At 52.4% G+C, this 17,113-nt stretch overlaps 1 protein-coding gene across 1 annotated transcript; it reads left to right on the top strand.

Moving 5' to 3' along the window:
• The first annotated feature begins 658 nt into the window (after positions 1–658).
• On the top strand, positions 659–16,640 carry ATXN2L (ataxin 2 like). Its single transcript, XM_017864387.1, is given in 23 exon segments — positions 659–1,210; positions 3,022–3,058; positions 3,275–3,331; positions 3,421–3,492; positions 3,867–4,017; positions 4,487–4,611; positions 6,980–7,071; positions 8,061–8,261; positions 9,793–9,866; positions 10,321–10,369; positions 11,817–12,046; positions 12,143–12,214; positions 12,472–12,542; positions 12,720–13,015; positions 13,100–13,169; positions 13,715–13,861; positions 13,994–14,066; positions 14,157–14,385; positions 14,493–14,593; positions 14,684–14,805; positions 14,956–15,165; positions 15,340–15,529; positions 16,158–16,640. Coding segments are annotated over 23 exon segments (3,018 nt in total). The 5' UTR covers positions 659–911; the 3' UTR covers positions 16,208–16,640.
• Positions 16,641–17,113: the final 473 nt, after the last annotated feature.

Below are 17,113 nucleotides of genomic sequence, written 5' to 3'. Positions count from 1 at the left end.
TTTAAAGATTCATTCTCGGGGATAGAGGAACAAGTTAGGTCAAAATCACAAAAATTTAAAATAATTTAGTACGAGACGTAAACTCATCTGCAAAGATCAACACGCTCAAACGAATCACTTTAATGCTCATCAGTCTGTTACTTAAACAGGGTGGGGGGGTAGCTCCTTGCGAAACCTACCACCTGCCTAAAAGCGCAGTCGCTCGGGTGGTCCAGTCCCGGAGATATTTTGGCACTTAAAGCTCCGCCTACGGGCCCCCAGGTGGCGGAAGAGCCTCACGCACGACGTGCCTTCACACTCCCGCGGAGGCATCGAGACGCAGCGCCGGCGTGGGCGGAGCGGCCGGCCCTTCCTCTGGCGTCTTCGGCTCCTCCCCCAGCGCCTCACACGCTCATTGTGAAGCGACAGCGGCCGCCGGCTTCTAAGGCGGTTTGAGACCTTGAGACCCTAAATCCTTGGCGCGCGTGAGCGCCCGCGCCGCTCCTTACCCACTCCCAGGGCTAGGGGTGCGAGGTTCACCGACTTGATTCTCTCCCTCTCTCCCGCCGGGAGCTAACCGCGCCGGTGTGCGCGGCACCTCGCGCCACTGCTCGCTCCTGCCGCCCCTCCCCCAAGGAGCTCCCGCCCGCGCGCTCCTCCCTCTCCGCGCCCCGGCGACGCGCACGCGCGCCAGCCCGGCTCGCGCTCTCTCGCTTTCCAGCCCGCGAGACCCCCTCCCCTTCCGCCTCGCGGCGCTTCCTCGCGCCGCGGTCTTCTCTCTCCACCCCCGACACCGCGGGGCTCCCCCCGCCCGCCAACGGCGGGTCCCGGCTGCCCGATACCCCTCGCTTACCGCGCTCTCCAGCGGGGCCCCAGCCCCGGCCCCCTCTCTCCCTCCCTTCCCTCTAATTCCCCTTCCGGACGCTGCCATCATGTTGAAGCCTCAGCCGCCACAACAGCCCTCCCAGCCCCAGCAGCCACCCCCCACGCAACAGGCCGTGGCCCGCCGGCCCCCCGGGGGCACCAGCCCTCCCAACGGCGGCCTCCCGGGGCCGCTGACCACCTCCGCGGCTCCTCCCGGGCCTCCAGCGGCCGCCTCCCCCTGCCTAGGGCCTGTGGCCGCTACCGGGAGCGGGCTCCGCCGGGGAGCCGAAGGCATCTTGGCGCCGCCGCCGCCGCCGCCGCAGCAGCACCAGGAGAGACCAGGGGCCGCCGCCATCGGCAGCGCCAGGTGAGGAGGGTGGGCTCCGGGCGAGGGACCTGCGGCCACCTGGAGGCGGCGGCTCGGTTCCGGCGGGGCAGACCCCAACCCGGCACCGTGAGGGGCACCGGCTGGGTGGGGAGTCCCCGTGAAGCTGGGGGAGGGCCCCCTCAGGTCCGAGCAGGTGGGAGGGAAAGGGTCCCCGGGCGGTCACCGGAGCACTGAGGGGCCGCGCTCGGCTCTCGGGGCCTAGTCAGGGCTCGCAGCCCCGGCCTACAGGGGAGGCGGGGCGCATCCCGCCGGCGCTGTCGGATCGGGGAGTTGGGGGGGGGGCGAGGAGCTGATCGGGGTCCCCGGTTCCATTACCACGAAGGGTCTCGCGGTCCCTGGCTTCAGCCAATGGGGAGTCTGCTGCGGGAAGGGGTCCCCGGCCGTAGCCAATGGAGGGGGGCGCGCGGCCCACAGTTTGGCCAATGGGGAGGGAGGGACTTGGGAGCGGGTTGCTGCCTCCCCCTTCCCGGTCTGGCCAGTAGGAGGGGAGCGAGGTGGGCGGGGGGACGGAAGGAGGGATGACTGGGAGGACTGCGGCCCGGGAGCCTCTGGCGCGCGCGCCCCCTTCCCGTACGTGCGCGTGGATGCTAGGTCTCATGACCCGGGCATTCGCGCGCCGCGGGAACACCAAGGGCAGGGGCTGGTTCGTGGAGGGGCTCGTCTGGTGGCGGTCCATGAGTAGTGGAGGCCCTGCTCAGTTTTTTCTGTGCGCGCGTGTGTGTTAATGGAATTAATAGTGGCGGCACACGCAGGCGCAGTGGGCTCTGATCGCGGGAGGTGGGGGTTCGAAAAGGCCCGTGGGCTTTAGTGCGCAGGCGCAGAGCGGGCGAGGCCTCCCGGTGGATGGCTTTTGCGGCTGCGCTGTCCCCCAGCCCTGCCAGCGGCCCCCTCTTCGCCCTCTTCAACCGCCGGTTACATCAGCCAGCGACAAGCAGGGTTACCTGGCGATTGGTGACCCCCGCAGAGTGGGTAACGGGCTGAATGAGTCGTGAGGTCGAGGGGATGGGGTGTGGAGGGGATACTCCTCCTTCCACAGTTTGAGGCGTCAGGCTGCTGAAAATGATTGTCTTTTCTGTTTGGGAGGTAATATGCCTGAGCTAGGTAGTTCCGAAGCTGCACTCCTGGAGCTTTTGCCCACACAGCTGAGGTGGGTTTTTGGTTAATACTGTAGCATTGATGTGTTGGTAGCCTGCAGCCCTAGCCTCTCGTTGGTTCTTAGAATAATTGACAACCATTGTTGACTGAGATCTTTTTTGCTGGCATTTGGAGGAAATGTGTTTGCTGGCTTTTTAACGTCTATTTCTTTCTTCCTCTACAAGGTGAGAATTTGGAAAATCTTATTTATTGCCCGGGCACAGTGGCTCACGCCTGTAATGCCAGCACTTTAGGAGGCAAAGGTGGGAGGATCCCTTGAGCCCAGGAGATCGAGACCAGCCTGGGCAACACAGATAGGAAATCCCATCTCTACTAAAAATTAAAAAAAAAAAAAAGCCAGGAGTGCTGGTGTGCACCTATACTCCCAGCCACTCGAGAGGCTGAGACAGGAAGATCGCTTGAGCCTGGGAAGTTGAGGCTGCAGTGAGCTGAGATGGTACCACTGCACCCCAGCCTGGGTAACAGAGAGACCCTGTCTCAAAAAAAAAAAAATAAAATAGAAAAGAAAAATCTTACTAACGATTTTGTAGTCTAAATCAGCATCAGGTGGTATATACTTATAGGATTTAACATCAATTTCATAGTGGTCTAAGAGGGCTTGAACAGACATAATTTCTTGTTTTCTTTTCTTGTAGGGGACAGAGCACAGGAAAGGGACCCCCACAGTCACCTGTGAGTGTCTTCTCCCACCCTTTTTAAGCTACATGGACCTAAAAGATGCATAATGTGGAAATACAGAGCACATTAGGTCTCGATAGAGTAATGTACTCAGGAGGGCTGTGGGCTCAGCACACACAAAGCAGAATGAATAGAGTGCTGGCATTTAGAAAAGACAGTGAGGTGTTGACTGATTACTCCTTTAATTCTCCCTCCTATGTTAACTGACAGGTGTTTGAAGGCGTCTACAACAATTCCAGAATGCTGCATTTCCTTACAGCTGTTGTGGTAAGTTGGTACTTAACCCCTGGGTTGTTTGAGGAACGTACTGCATCTACTTTCTGGAGACATTCTTCTTCTTTTTCCCCCTCTGCCAGGGCTCCACTTGTGATGTAAAGGTGAAAAATGGTACCACCTATGAGGGTATCTTCAAGACGCTGAGCTCAAAGGTCAGTGTACTCAAATTTGATTATTTTTGGAGTTGCAGAGTAGGAGAGTGAAATAGACTGATTGAAGGTGTCAATTGGGTGATGTCAGAGTATGCCTTTAGTTGTTTCTGTGAGCCTGTGCTGAATAGTGCTGCAGGGAAAAAAGACACATTTGAGGGCTGGGTACTTTTACGTTAAAGTATTTAAGTTTAAATTTTTGTGAGACTTTTGCTAAGTCCTGTGGCTGATGTTGAGAAAACAATGCACTTGGTTCCAAGCGTATTGAGGATGTAGTGTTGTGAAAAGTTCAGGAAGGGTAAGAGAAATCCAGTCCTATTTTTGCCTTCACGTTTCTTGAAACTGACCCGTGGGTGTGGGGAATGGGGTGTTTGTAGTTTGAACTAGCAGTGGATGCTGTGCACCGGAAAGCATCTGAGCCAGCAGGTGGCCCTCGCCGGGAGGACATTGTGGACACCATGGTGTTTAAGCCAAGTGATGTCATGCTCGTGCACTTCCGAAATGTTGACTTCAACTACGCTACTAAAGGTATTGTCCTAGGCTCTTACCTCAGACCTACTCTGTGTGCATAGAGGACAGAGGGCAGTTTTTGTGCAGGTGGAACAAGGTGATGTGTTTGGTTTTTTTTTTTTTTTTTTTTTTTGCCTTAATGCCTTTTCTTATTTTTTCTGAGTGAGGTGGGTGGATTTTCTTCTTAAAATATGTCTTGATGTCTAATATATAATGTAATGAATTCCAGCCCATGTTGTAGTTTTCATATTTTCTTTGTTGGTTTTAATTTCTTTTTTCTTTGGAATCATAATCTTGATAGACTTCTTATACTTTTCTTCTGTTGTCTCCCCACCCCCTGGGCGTGCTGACACACAGGCACACGTACTCTGGGCTTCTCAAACTTTTTGTTCCTGAACTACTACTTACGGGGAGTGGGGTTGGGGGTTATTGGAAAGAAGTCTGTGAAGTAGGGCCTGACTGCTGATCTTCACCTCTGCCCCCACAGACAAGTTCACCGATTCAGCCATTGCCATGAACTCGAAAGTGAATGGGGAACACAAAGAGAAGGTGCTTCAGCGCTGGGAGGGGGGTGACAGCAACAGCGACGACTACGACCTCGAGTCCGACATGGTATAGCCTCCTTCCCTGAGAACCTGGGAGCTTGACAGACAGAATGGGTTGTCGACAGTGAGGTTCATTTGAGGGGGGAGGGAAATATTTACTGTTGCCCGTTGAAGGTGGTCAGATAACAAATAAAAAGGTATAGAAAATAGCAAAGTAAAAATACCTATTCTTACCTGGGTGCAGTGGCTTATGCTTGTAATCCCAGCACTTTGGTAGGCCAAGGCTGGTGGGTCACTTGAGTCAAGGAGTTCGAGACCAGCACGGGCAACATGGCAAAACCCTGTTGCAACAAGATATATAAAAGCTAGCAAGGTTTGGTGGCATGTACCTGTAATCCCAGCTACTTGGGAGGCTGAGGTGGGAGGATCACTTGAGCCCAGTGATCATACCACTGCACTCCAGCCTGACTGGACCCTGTCAAAAAAAAAACTAAAACATTAACTTATTTTCTTACTATCTATAATTAACCATTTCTAGCATTTGCATCACATTATTTTTCAACATAACAAAAAGTAAGATTACTGCGTAGACCCATTTATCTTCCCAAAATCAGCTACTCTGAGACATTTAAAATCTCTCATGAGGCTGAGCACAGTGGCTCATTCCTGTAGTCCCAGCTACTTAGGAGGCCAAGGCAGGAGGATCACTTGAGCCCAGGAGTTTGAGGCTGCAGTGAGCTGAGATTGTGTCACTGGACTCCAGTCTGAATGACAGTGAGGCTATCTCAAAAAAAAAAATAAAAACTGCTCATGAATAGAGCTGAGCATGGTGGTCCCACACCTGTAGTCCCAGCTACTCAGGCTGAGGTAGGAGAATCATTTCAGGCTTTGGTGCACTACGATTGAACTTGTGAATGGCCACTGTGCTCCAGCCTGGGCATCATAGTGAGAATGTCTGTTGAGAAACAAATGTCTTGTGAATGAATACCTTATTGCTTTGTTATGTTTGGTTTGTACAAGAATTCGCTTTTTTTGCCTTTTCGAACTTCTCATGGTGATACATAGATCTAGTTCTTTGCTTTTATTGTTGTGTAATGTTTTCTTTATATTCACACACGTATGTATACACAGCAAATTGTGTTTGTCCTTTTCCTTATTCATCTGCATTTTGTTTCCATTATTTTGCTACTAAAAATAGTACCTTGCTGGACTTTAAGAACTTGTATTACCTATGCACATGTGCCAGAATTTTTCTGGGATGTCTTGGAAATAGACTTCTTAGATCTTATGACTTTTCAGGTTTACTAGTTATCGCTAATTTCTGCTGCAATTGTTAGTAATTATTAACAGTTGCAGGTCGGGATCAGTGGCTCACGCCAGTAATCCCAGCACTTTGGGAGGCCAAGGCAGGCGGATCACCTGAGATTGGGAGTTTGAGACCAACCTGACCAACATGGAGAAATCCCATCTCTACTAAAAATACAAAATTAGCTGGGCATGGTGGCACATGCTGTAATCCTAGCTACTGGCGAGGTTGAGGCAGGAGGATCGCTTGAACCCAGGAGATGGAGGTTGCGGTGAGCCAAAATGGTGCCATTGCACTCCAGCCTGGGCAACAAGAATGAAACTGTCGCAAAAAAAAAAAAAATTGCAGTTAGTAATTACAATTATTAGTCGATTACTTTTGCCAGCCACATCCTTATTTTTTCAGTCTTGTTCACTTACTTATTATTGAGACAGAATCTTGCTCTGTTGCCTGGGTTTTTTTTGTTGTTGTTTGTTTTGTTTTGTTTTTTGTTTGAGACAGGGTCTTGCTCTGTCAACCAGGCTGGAGGCTGGAGCGCAGTGGCTCGATCTCAGCTCACTGCAACCTCTGCCTCCCAGGTTCAAGCGATTCTCCTGCCTCAGCCCGGACTGCAGGCATGCGCCACCACGGATGGCTAATTTTTTATTTTTAGTAGAGATGGGATTTCACCATATTGGTCAGGTTGATCTCAAACTTCTGACCTCAGGTGATCCACCCACCTCCCAAAGTGCTGGGGTTACAAGCATGAGCCACCACGCCCAGCCAGTCGCCCAGACCTGAGTACAGTGGTGCCATAATAGTTCACTGCAACCTCAAACTCCTGGGCTCAAGTGATCCTCTTTCAGTCTCCTGAGTAGTGAGTAACTAGGACCCCAGGCAGGCACCACCACACCCACCTGTTTCATTATTTTTTTGTAGAGATGGGCTTTTGCTGTGTTGCCCAGGCTGGCCTTAAACTCCTGGCCTCAGGAGATCATCCTGCCTCAGCTTCCCAGACTACTGGGATTACAGGTTTCAGCCACTGTGCCCAGCCAATTTGGTCACATCTTGGAGTTTTTAATCTGATGGAAGTGACTTGTCAATGTTGCTTTTTTTGCTGGATTTTAAAACCTGCTTTCTCCTTCCCCAGTCCAATGGATGGGACCCCAATGAAATGTTCAAGTTTAATGAGGAGAACTACGGTGTGAAGACCACCTATGATAGCAGTCTTTCCTCTTATACGTGAGTGTCTTGGTGCTCTCCAGGTGATGTGTTGGTGATATGGGGTCACTAAGTGAAGACAGTTTTCCAGGTAGAACATAGTTTTGCTCCTTTTCTCTGGGTGTCCAGGGTCACTGCCCCTGCTCCTACTCTGCCTTGTGGAACTATTCCCTCAAAGGTTTTGTTTTGTTTTGTTTTTGAGATGGAGTCTTGCTGTATCACCCAGGCTGAAGTGCAGTGGTGCAGTCTCGGCTCAGTGCAAGCTCCACCTCCCGGGTTCACGCCATTCTCCTGCTTCAGCCTCCCAAGTAGCTGGGACTACAGGCGCCCGCCACCATGCCTGGCTAATTTTTTTGTATTTGTAGTAGACGGGGTTTCACTGTGTTAGCCAGGATGGTCTCGATCTCCTTACCTCGTGATCCGCCCACCTCGGCCTCCCAAAGTGCTGGGATTACAGGTGTGAGCCACCACACCCAGCCTCCCTCAAAGGTTTTAAGCACGTAAGTGCTCCTGACATTCCCAGATAAGCCTTGGTGCTCTTCCTGGGAAGTAGTCGGTGCCCGTTACCCAGATGTTGAGTTGAAAGGATTAAATACTGGCCGAGCATGGTGGCTCATGCCTGTAATCCCAGCACTTTGGGAGGCTGAGGCGGGCGAATCACGAGGTCAGGAGATCGAGACCATCCTGGCTAACGTGGTAAAAACCCGTCTCTACTAAAAATACAAAAAAAGTAGCTGGGCGTGGTGGCGGGTGCCTGTAGTACCAGCTACTCGGGAGGCTGAGGCAAGAGAATGGTGTGAACCCAGGAGGCAGAGCTTGCGGTGAGCTGAGATCGTGCCACTGCACTCCAGCCTGGGCGACAGAGCGAGACACTTGTCTCAGAAAAAAAAAAAAAAGAATTAAATACTTACGTGCCTAAACTGGTGATTGGACTTGGTGAAATGTTTTTCTTTTTTTCCTCTTTTGTCCCCTGGCACTGGGATGGTGGTGGTCTGTGGGTGCTGTCTCAGGGTGCCCTTAGAAAAGGACAACTCAGAAGAATTTCGTCAGCGAGAGCTGCGTGCGGCCCAGTTGGCTCGAGAGATTGAATCAAGCCCCCAGTACCGCCTGCGGATAGCCATGGAGAACGATGATGGGCGCACTGAAGAGGAGAAGCACAGTGCGGTCCAGCGGCAGGGCTCGGGGCGAGAGAGCCCCAGCTTGGCATCCAGGTGACTGTCGTGAACGGCCAGGACTATTTGGGGCTTCCGGGAATGTCCTGGGACCTGGGCCCAGAGTTGATGGGTGCTGTGGTTTAAGTCTTGCGACCTGCGACCATGTGAAATGTCATACACAGGTTTAGGAGGTTGAAGTAAAGTGAGATTATGTAATTTGCCCAAAGTAAAAAAGCTGAGTAACAAAGCTGAAGCTTGTAGATTTAAAAAAAAATTGGAAAATTTTGGTTTACGTTCTTTTTTTCTTTGTATTCATTTTTATATATGTGCTATTTCTTCTTATAAAAGTGAAATATAAGCCCGGGCGCGGTGGCTCAAGCCTGTAATCCCAGCATTTGGGAGCAGACGGGTGGATCACGAGGTCAGGAATCGAGACCAGCACTGGCTAACACGTAAACCCCGTCCTCTACTAAAAATATAAAAAACTAGCTGGGCGAGGTGGCGGAGGCCCTGTAGTCCCAGCTACTTTGGGAGGGCTGAGGCAGGAAGAATGGCGTGACCCGGGAGGCGGAGCTTGCACTGAGCCGAGATGCGCCACGACTCAGCCTGGGTTGACAGAGCGAGACGCCGTCTCAAAAAAAAAAAAAAAAAGAAATATAACTAACATTATTTGTCATAAAAACTTATCCCTGGCTGGGCGCGGTGGCTACACTGTAATCCCAGCACTTTGGGAGGCCGAAGCGGGCGATCACAAGGCAGGAAATCGAGACCTACGGTGAAACCCCGTCTCTACTAAAAATAACAAAAAATTAGCCGGCCCGGTGGCAGGCGCCTGTAGTCCCAGCTACTTGGGAGGCTGAGGCAGGAGAATGGTGGGAACCGCGGAGGCGGAGCTGGCATGAGCCGAGATCGCCCACCACCCAGCCAGGGGGACGGGCGAGACTCTGTCATCAAAAAAAAAAAAAAAAAACGTCCCAGGAACTAGTGTGATCTTAACTTTGCAAGGTCAGGAGTTGATAGAATTGTTGGAGCATTGGGCCAGGTTGGTTCCAATTGATTCACATAAGGCTAAGTCTGTAGCCATAGAACATTAAACGGGCGATCTTCAAGTGGAATAGTCGGAGCCAGGCAGTGTATGTGTGTTGGGGCAGAAGGGAGAGACTTTAAAAAAAAAAAAAAAAAAAAAGAAGGAAATGGCTTCATTTTTCTTTTTTTTTTTTTTTTTTTTGGAGATGGAGTCTGTGCTCTGTCGCTCAGGCTGGAGTGCAGTGGCCGGATCTCAGCTCACTCAGCTCCCGCGTCCCCGAGTTTACACCATTCTCGCTGCCCTCGCTCCGATAGCTGGGATTACAGGCGCCGCCACCTCTTTTATTTTTTCGCTCGTGTTCTATGTTTTTTGTATTTTTAGTGAAGGATCAGGGTTCTCTGTCTTTTGGTTAATTTTACCAGGATGCTTGATTCCTGACCTCGGGATCCCCGTCTCGCCTCCCAAAGTGCTGGATTACAGGTGAGCCACCGCGCCCGGCCCAGCTTCATCTTTCTAAAACGGGTTCGTGACTACCTGGCCTTATTCTGACTCTTTCCTCAGGGAGGTTAAGTTATTATTCTTCCTGTTCTCCTGGTTCTTAGCGAGTTGTCCTGGGAATGTTGTTCTCCCTGTTGGTGAGGAGTTCGATTGAGCATGGCTTTCTCGGGGCGGTTTTTCGTCTGGCCTTAGCTTCTTTGCCACCTTTCCGTGGCCCTCTACCATCGGACAATAGCAGTGTGTTTCTCTGGCCCACGTTCCTGATGGTTTTCTCCGTGGTAGTCTAATGGATTGGTATTGTTATGAGGTGACGTGAGGGGCAGGGCAGGAAGGGGATTGCCGAGGAGGTAGGGAGTGTTACTGGAGGGGTGGGGGAGTTGTGGAATTGACACTGCAGCGTGAAAAAATAGGTGTCTTGGCCTCCCTGAACTTTTCTTCACTTAAAATAAAAAAAAAAAAAAAAAAACACAGCCCTTCCCGCATGTCCGCAGCCAAAGGCAGCAGGCGGCCCTGAGAGGCCAAGACTCTTTCTTACCCCAGTAAGGCCCTTCCGGAAGAAAACTTTCTGTTTTTCCAACCTCCTCCTGGCAGGTAAAGAGCTTAGTTTAGTGGTTGGCATGAAGAAACGGATTGAAATTTTGTAAAGAGAATGCAAATTATGTTTCAGTTTGTTACAAGCTGGAAGGGGAAGAATAAATTTTTTTTAAGAAGATTATTTGGGCGTTGAGATTTATTCAAATTGGAAAAGTCTTAAATTTGCCTACTGCAGAACGCAAACCTGGCAATTCATGAGTTGTGTCTGCTGGCCAGAATCCTTTGTTTAGATGAACAAGTTTGCTAACTTTTCTGGTTTTTTTTTTGGGTTTATTGGTTTTTTTTGAGACGAGTCTCGCACTGTCCCCTGGCGAGTTGCAGTTAGTGCCACTTTGGCTCACAGCAACCTCCACCCTCCGATCAAGTGATCTCTCTCGCTCAGGCCTGCCGCCCGAGGTAGGCTGGGAATTAGCAGCGCCCGCCACCTACGTCTGGCTAAATTTGTTGTTATGTGTTTAGTAGAAGCCAGGGTTTTACTATGTTTTGTCCAGGGCTTTGATCTCGAACTTCCGACTCTGATAATTCCGCCCACCGCCTAACCCCCAGAGTGCTGGATTACAGGCATAGGCCACCGCATCCCTGCCAGTTGCTAAGTATTTTTAAAACAGTCCTTGAGGCAGGGCAAAGATGCTTTGAGCCGCAGGAGTTCAAGACCAGCCTGGGCAACATGGCAAAACCCCTCTTGCAAAAAAATAAAAGATGATTAGCTAGGCAAGAGGGCGTGCGACCTGTTTGGCTCCCAGGCTTACTTGAGAGGCTGAAAGGTTGGGGGGAAATCGCTTGAAGCTCAGGAGGCCTGAAGTTGCAGTGAAGATGGCATGCACACCATTTTTGCACTCCAGTCTGGGGAAACAGAGCGATACCCCTATCTCTGGCATAATAGAAACAATAGCAAAGCCAATAAAAAATTATTTAAGTTCGCCGGGCACGGTGTCCCAAAGCCCGTAAATGCCCACAACTTTGGAGGCGAGACGCGGATTTCCGACAGTTCAGGAGATCGAAACCATCCTGGGGCTTAATACGGTTGAAACCGCTGTCTCGTTACTTAAAAATACAAAAACTAAGGCCGCGCGACGAGGCGGGCGCCTTTAGTCCCAGCTACCGGAGAGCTGAGGCAGGAGAATGTGCGTAAACCCGCGGGAGGCGGAGGCTGGCAGTGAGCTGAGATGGGGCCATGTTAACGCCAAGCCGGGTTGCAGAGCAAGAAACTCCGTCCAAAAAAAAAAAAAAAAAAAAAATATTTAGTTTTCTTTTGAATTACAGGAAGTTCTACCAACTGAGCTTGCTTTGCTGCATAGCTCAAGTTGACTGGGACAGAATCCCAGCCACCCCTTTAAGCATTCCAGTCACCGATGATGCCCATGAGGCCATTTACCTGGTTATGTTACCTGCCTTGACCTTCTAGACATTTAAGTTGGTGACTCTGGTTGTATAATGTGTAAAATTTCTTGCTGTTTTGAGTAAGGCCCTTGTATTCGCTGCTGTTGACTTAGCAGTAACCATCCTACAGCTCCCCCTTTTCTTCCAGTGGGCCGGATATATCCCCCGCGTTCTCCCAAGTCTGCTGCCCCTGCCCCAATCTCAGCTTCCTGTCCTGAGCCTCCCATTGGTTCAGCAGTGCCAACCTCTTCAGCCTCCATCCCTGTGACCTCATCAGTCTCAGATCCTGGAGTGGGCTCCATTTCCCCAGCTTCTCCAAAGATCTCCCTGGCCCCCACAGATGGTAAGAGCTAGGTGTTTGAGTGCCATTAATGCATATTTAGTGTGATTTGTGGTTCTGGACAGAAGGACCTTTAGGCATTTCTCTCTCCTTACACAGTAAAAGAACTCTCTACCAAGGAACCTGGGAGAACTCTGGAGCCCCAGGAGCTGGCTCGGATAGCTGGGAAAGGTGAGGGTGGTTTTTTTTTTTTTTTTTTTTCTGCTGAGGGTTAATGCTTCTTTTTCTAGGGGAGAGTATTTCAGTTGGGAAGTTTGTTGGAAATCAGAGGCAATGTCTATCAGCCCTTGGATTGTAATTTCACTTCTGTAATTCTCAAGAGTTTCTCTTTTTTCTTTGCTTCCTTGTTCTTTGTTCTGTTGGCACTGTGTAGCCACCTTGGAGAAAGAATGTTTTGTATTTTCTTCTTTTTGATTGTTTTCTCATAGTCCCTGGTCTTCAGAATGAACAGAAACGATTCCAACTGGAAGAACTGAGAAAGTTTGGGGCCCAGTTTAAGGTGAGAGAACTGTGGAAGTGAGCTGGTATATTAGCAGGGTAAAGGGGTTGGGAGTGGTTCATAGACGAGGCAAAGGACTGGGTAGGGGTCAAAGAGATGAGATCAAGAAAGGATGAAAGAAGAAAGCCGGACCTAGGGTCTGGGTCATACTGGACTGTGTGTATTTCTCTCTTCCAGCTTCAGCCCAGTAGCTCCCCTGAGAACAGCCTGGATCCTTTTCCTCCCCGGATCTTAAAGGAGGAGCCCAAAGGAAAGGAGAAGGAGGTTGATGGTCTGTTGACTTCGGAGCCCATGGGGTCTCCCGTCTCCTCCAAGACAGAGTCCGTATCGGATAAGGAGGACAAACCACCCCTGGCACCAGCAGGAGGCACTGAGGGGCCAGAGCAGCCCCCACCACCTTGCCCAAGCCAAACTGGCAGCCCCCCAGTGGGCCTCATCAAGGGAGAAGACAAGGATGAGGGCCCTGTTGCTGAGTAAGTGGAGCGGAGTGGGGCTCTGGGAGGGTGGCAGGAGAGATGGGAGCAAGCCGTGAAGATTTACTGTATTTTCTCTCACAGACAAGTAAAGAAATCAACGTTGAACCCTAATGCTAAGGAGTTCAATCCTACAAAGCCTCTGCTGTCTGTGGTGAGCTGGGACGGGAGAAAGTGGACTTTGGTTTCTGTGGGGAGACTTGGGCAGTGCTTATAGATGAATAGGGGGAGCACTTCACTTCCAGGACCACTTGCCTGGCAGGCAATGTGAGGAGATGTCATAAAAATGTAAGGATGGCAACTTTGGGGCTGGCTTGGGGAAAATGGACACAGGTCTCCAGGGTTGGGTGATCAGGGATCCCAGTGAGTCTGATGAGGGGTTAACAGGCTTTTCTTTTGTTCTTGGCATTTGACTGAGGGAGTACTGGAGTGGGTTAGTCATGAACAGAGGCCAGCTGACTTGGCTTGAGCCCCTGTATTTGGAAGGTTTGTGATCTTGGCCTTCATTTACATTCTCTGTCTCACCTGTAACTTGAGAATGCTCATCTCCTCATAGGGTTTAATGCAAGCTTTATCAAGATAAGTGCAGAATGTGTTTGGTACCCAACATTTAATGAATGTTAGCTGTTACTACTCTAGGCACGGCCAGGAGTAGAGGGGAAGATACAAAATAAAATTGTTCTCCCTTGTTTTTTGCAGAATAAATCCACCAGTACCCCAACTTCTCCGGGGCCCCGGACTCATTCAACTCCCTCCATCCCGGTGCTGACAGCAGGCCAGAGTGGGCTATACAGCCCCCAGTACATCTCCTACATACCTCAGATCCATATGGGACCAGCTGTGCAGGTGTGCAGAGAGACTGGCTGGACCCAGGGTTATCGGGGTGGGATTTGGTTGAGCTGATTGAGGGACCAGGTCAGGCCTATTCTGGGCACTCGTGAGTGAGTCATTCAGCCTCATCTGTGTCCTCATCCCCAGGCACCTCAGATGTATCCATATCCTGTATCCAATTCAGTGCCTGGGCAACAGGGCAAGTACCGGGGAGCAAAAGGTGAGCAGGTCTAGGAGGGGCAGGTGGTGAGGCTGCCAAGGGCCTACTGGCAGGTGGAGCTTGATCTCTGCTCTCTTCCTCCTCCTCCAGGCTCCCTGCCCCCGCAGCGCTCAGACCAACACCAGCCAGCTTCAGCCCCACCAATGATGCAGGCCGCCGCGGCTGCTGGCCCACCTCTGGTGGCTGCCACGCCCTATTCTTCCTACATCCCCTACAACCCTCAGCAGTTCCCAGGCCAGCCTGCCATGATGCAGCCCATGGCCCACTACCCCTCACAGGTGACTGCAGCCCAGGAGGGCAGTGAGGATCCAGGGCCTCTGCTAGGGATCCCATTTTCTCCAGAGACTTGGGAGCTGGCTGGGGGCAGCAGGCAGCATTGTGGGTGGGATTGGCCAGCCTGACCAGCCGTGGGATTGGTGTCGTCAGACTTGGGCTTGAGCCGTGGCTCTGATGGGACCTGTTCATCGTGTCATCCTCTACCCCTCAGTACCCTTCTGCAGAGCAGCCCACCCCCCAAGCCCTTTATGGTGAGTCCTACGCCTGGTCCCTCTGCTCTGGGCTGTGTGCCAGCCCCCTCTGGTGTGCTCAGCACTGGTTCTCCCTCCTTCCTGCTGCAGCCACTGTTCACCAGTCCTACCCACACCATGCCACGCAGCTCCATGCCCACCAGCCGCAGCCGGCTACCACGCCTACTGGAAGCCAGCCGCAGTCCCAGCATGCGGCCCCCAGTCCTGTCCAGGTGCCTGCTGTGGGGGTTGCTGAGTGGTCGGGGTGCAGGAATGGGTGGCTGGAAGAGTGGGATAGAGCTAGGGGTCATTTCTGAGTGGTGAGAACCAGGGGCCAGTGAGTTGCTGGCTTGGGTGGCACTCAACCTTCCCCTCCCCAACAGCATCAGGCGGGGCAGGCCCCACACCTGGGCAGTGGACAGCCACAGCAGAATCTGTACCACCCAGGGGCCCTGACAGGCACACCACCCTCTCTGCCACCGGGACCTTCTGCCCAGTCCCCTCAGAGCAGCTTCCCCCAGCCAGCCGCTGTGTATGCCATCCACCACCAGCAGCTGCCCCACGGCTTCACCAACATGGCCCATGTTACCCAGGTAAGAGCCCAGCTGTCCCACTTCTGGGTCTGTTTGCCAGGGCTCATCTGCCATGGGGGTCATCCCATTCCCAAGACCCTGGTGCTACTCTTGCCATAGTCCTCCCTAACTCTGGCTCTCAGAGTCTGTCTCAGGATTCTGTGGTCTTCCCTGCTGCTTTTTTGTTCTCCACAGGCCCATGTCCAAACTGGAATCACAGCAGCCCCGCCCCCTCACCCTGGGGCTCCCCACCCGCCCCAGGTGATGCTGCTGCACCCACCCCAGAGTCATGGGGGGCCCCCCCAAGGCGCGGTGCCCCAGAGTGGGGTGCCTGCACTCTCAGCTTCCACACCCTCACCCTACCCCTACATCGGACACCCCCAAGGTGAGCAGCCTGGCCAGGCGCCTGGATTTCCAGGAGGAGCCGATGACAGGATTCGTGAGTTCTCATTAGCTGGGGGAATTTGGCATGGAAGAGCTGAGGGGCTGCAGGTGGGGCAGGATGCACGGGTTCTGGGTGGGGAGTGAGGGGTCTTGGAGGCAGGGCTGTCCCACAGGGCGCCCGCCGACCTGCACCTGTCTGTGAAGTATGTAGGGTGGGCAGAAGCCACAGTCGCCGCCGCCAGGGGCTTGCTCCTGGCTCTGTCCTTTGCTTCCCTCCGTCCTCGCTCAGTTGTGATCCAGCAGCCCCCCTCCCCACTGCCTCCCCAGCTCTCAGTGACCCCGACTGTCTCCTGACTTAGCCGAGGTAAGGTCAGTGCAGCAGACAGGGCCAGACTGGGGTGTGGGGGGCTGAGCTGGGCACATGAGTGAGGGCTCTGGCTTACTGGGAAACAGCGATTGACCTGTGCTTCTGACAGCCCCCGAGACACCTTGAGGAGGCCGCTCCTTCCCAGACACACCCCCACACCCCCACTGGACGGCATTGGAGGAAGGGACAGCTGCTTGGGTTCTAATGCTCCTGCTCTCTTCTCTTTCCCCTCCAACCAGTTCAATCTCATCCCTCCCAGCAGCTCCCCTTCCACCCCCCGGGGAACTGAAGATTGTCCTGGCCGCGACCTGAGACCTCCATGAGTGGAGGGAAGAGTGATCTATGTCTCTTCCCCCAGCAGCTCGGACCACTCCCAGCCCCCCATCCCCCCATTCCCCCCGGGGGAGCTGGGGAATTCCTGCCAAGCACCTTGAATGGGAGGGGCCTCACAGAGGGCAGGGCCAGGGTCCAGCAGGGGTGGGGGGTTCCTGCTCTGCCCCTGCCCGTCCCCACCCAGTCTTGCCCTCCCATCCTCTCATCTGTTCCCCGCTGGAGACGGAAGATCTTTTATTTTCTATTATTTATAACTTCAGACTTGGGCCCCCTGTTCTTTCTTTCCCATTAACTTGAGTGACCTGTGTGAGAGACAGACAGATGCCCCACGAGGATGGCTGGACAAGGACTTTTACTTTTTATTACATAAAAATATTAAAAAATAAAAAAATAAAATTTTAAACTAACTTAACCTGCCTGGAGTTTCCTCCTTGGAGACTAGAGTGGGGTGACAGCTGTCAGTCTTTTGTGGCATTGGTAGGTGCTCATTGTCACCCGTTCCTTCCATGTAAAAATGGTGTCCAGTGGCCGGCCATGGTGGCTCACACCTGTGATCTCAGCACTTTGGGAGGCCGAGGCGGGCAGATCACCGAGTCAATATGAGATAGAGACCATCCTGGCCAACTTGGTGAAACCCCGTCTCTACTAAAAATACAAAAATTAGCCAGGCTTGGTGGGACATCCCTGTAATCCCAGCTTCTTGGGAGGCTGAGGCAGTAGAATCACTTAAACCTGGGAGGCGGAGGTTGCAGTGAGCTGAGATCACTCCATTGCACTCCAGCCTGGTGACAGAGCAAGACTCAAAAAATGGTGGCCAGTTTTTGAAATCCAGGATGATGGGGAGCCAGATCAGGGTCTTGTGCCATTGATTTGAAGGTCGGTTCC

This window comes from Rhinopithecus bieti, unplaced genomic scaffold, assembly GCF_001698545.2.
Source record: "Rhinopithecus bieti isolate Rb0 unplaced genomic scaffold, ASM169854v2 scaffold_76167, whole genome shotgun sequence".
In the NCBI taxonomy this organism is placed as follows: Eukaryota; Metazoa; Chordata; class Mammalia; order Primates; family Cercopithecidae; genus Rhinopithecus; species Rhinopithecus bieti.
Note: the sequence above shows the minus strand (reverse complement) of the source record. Positions and strands in the feature narration are given on the sequence as shown.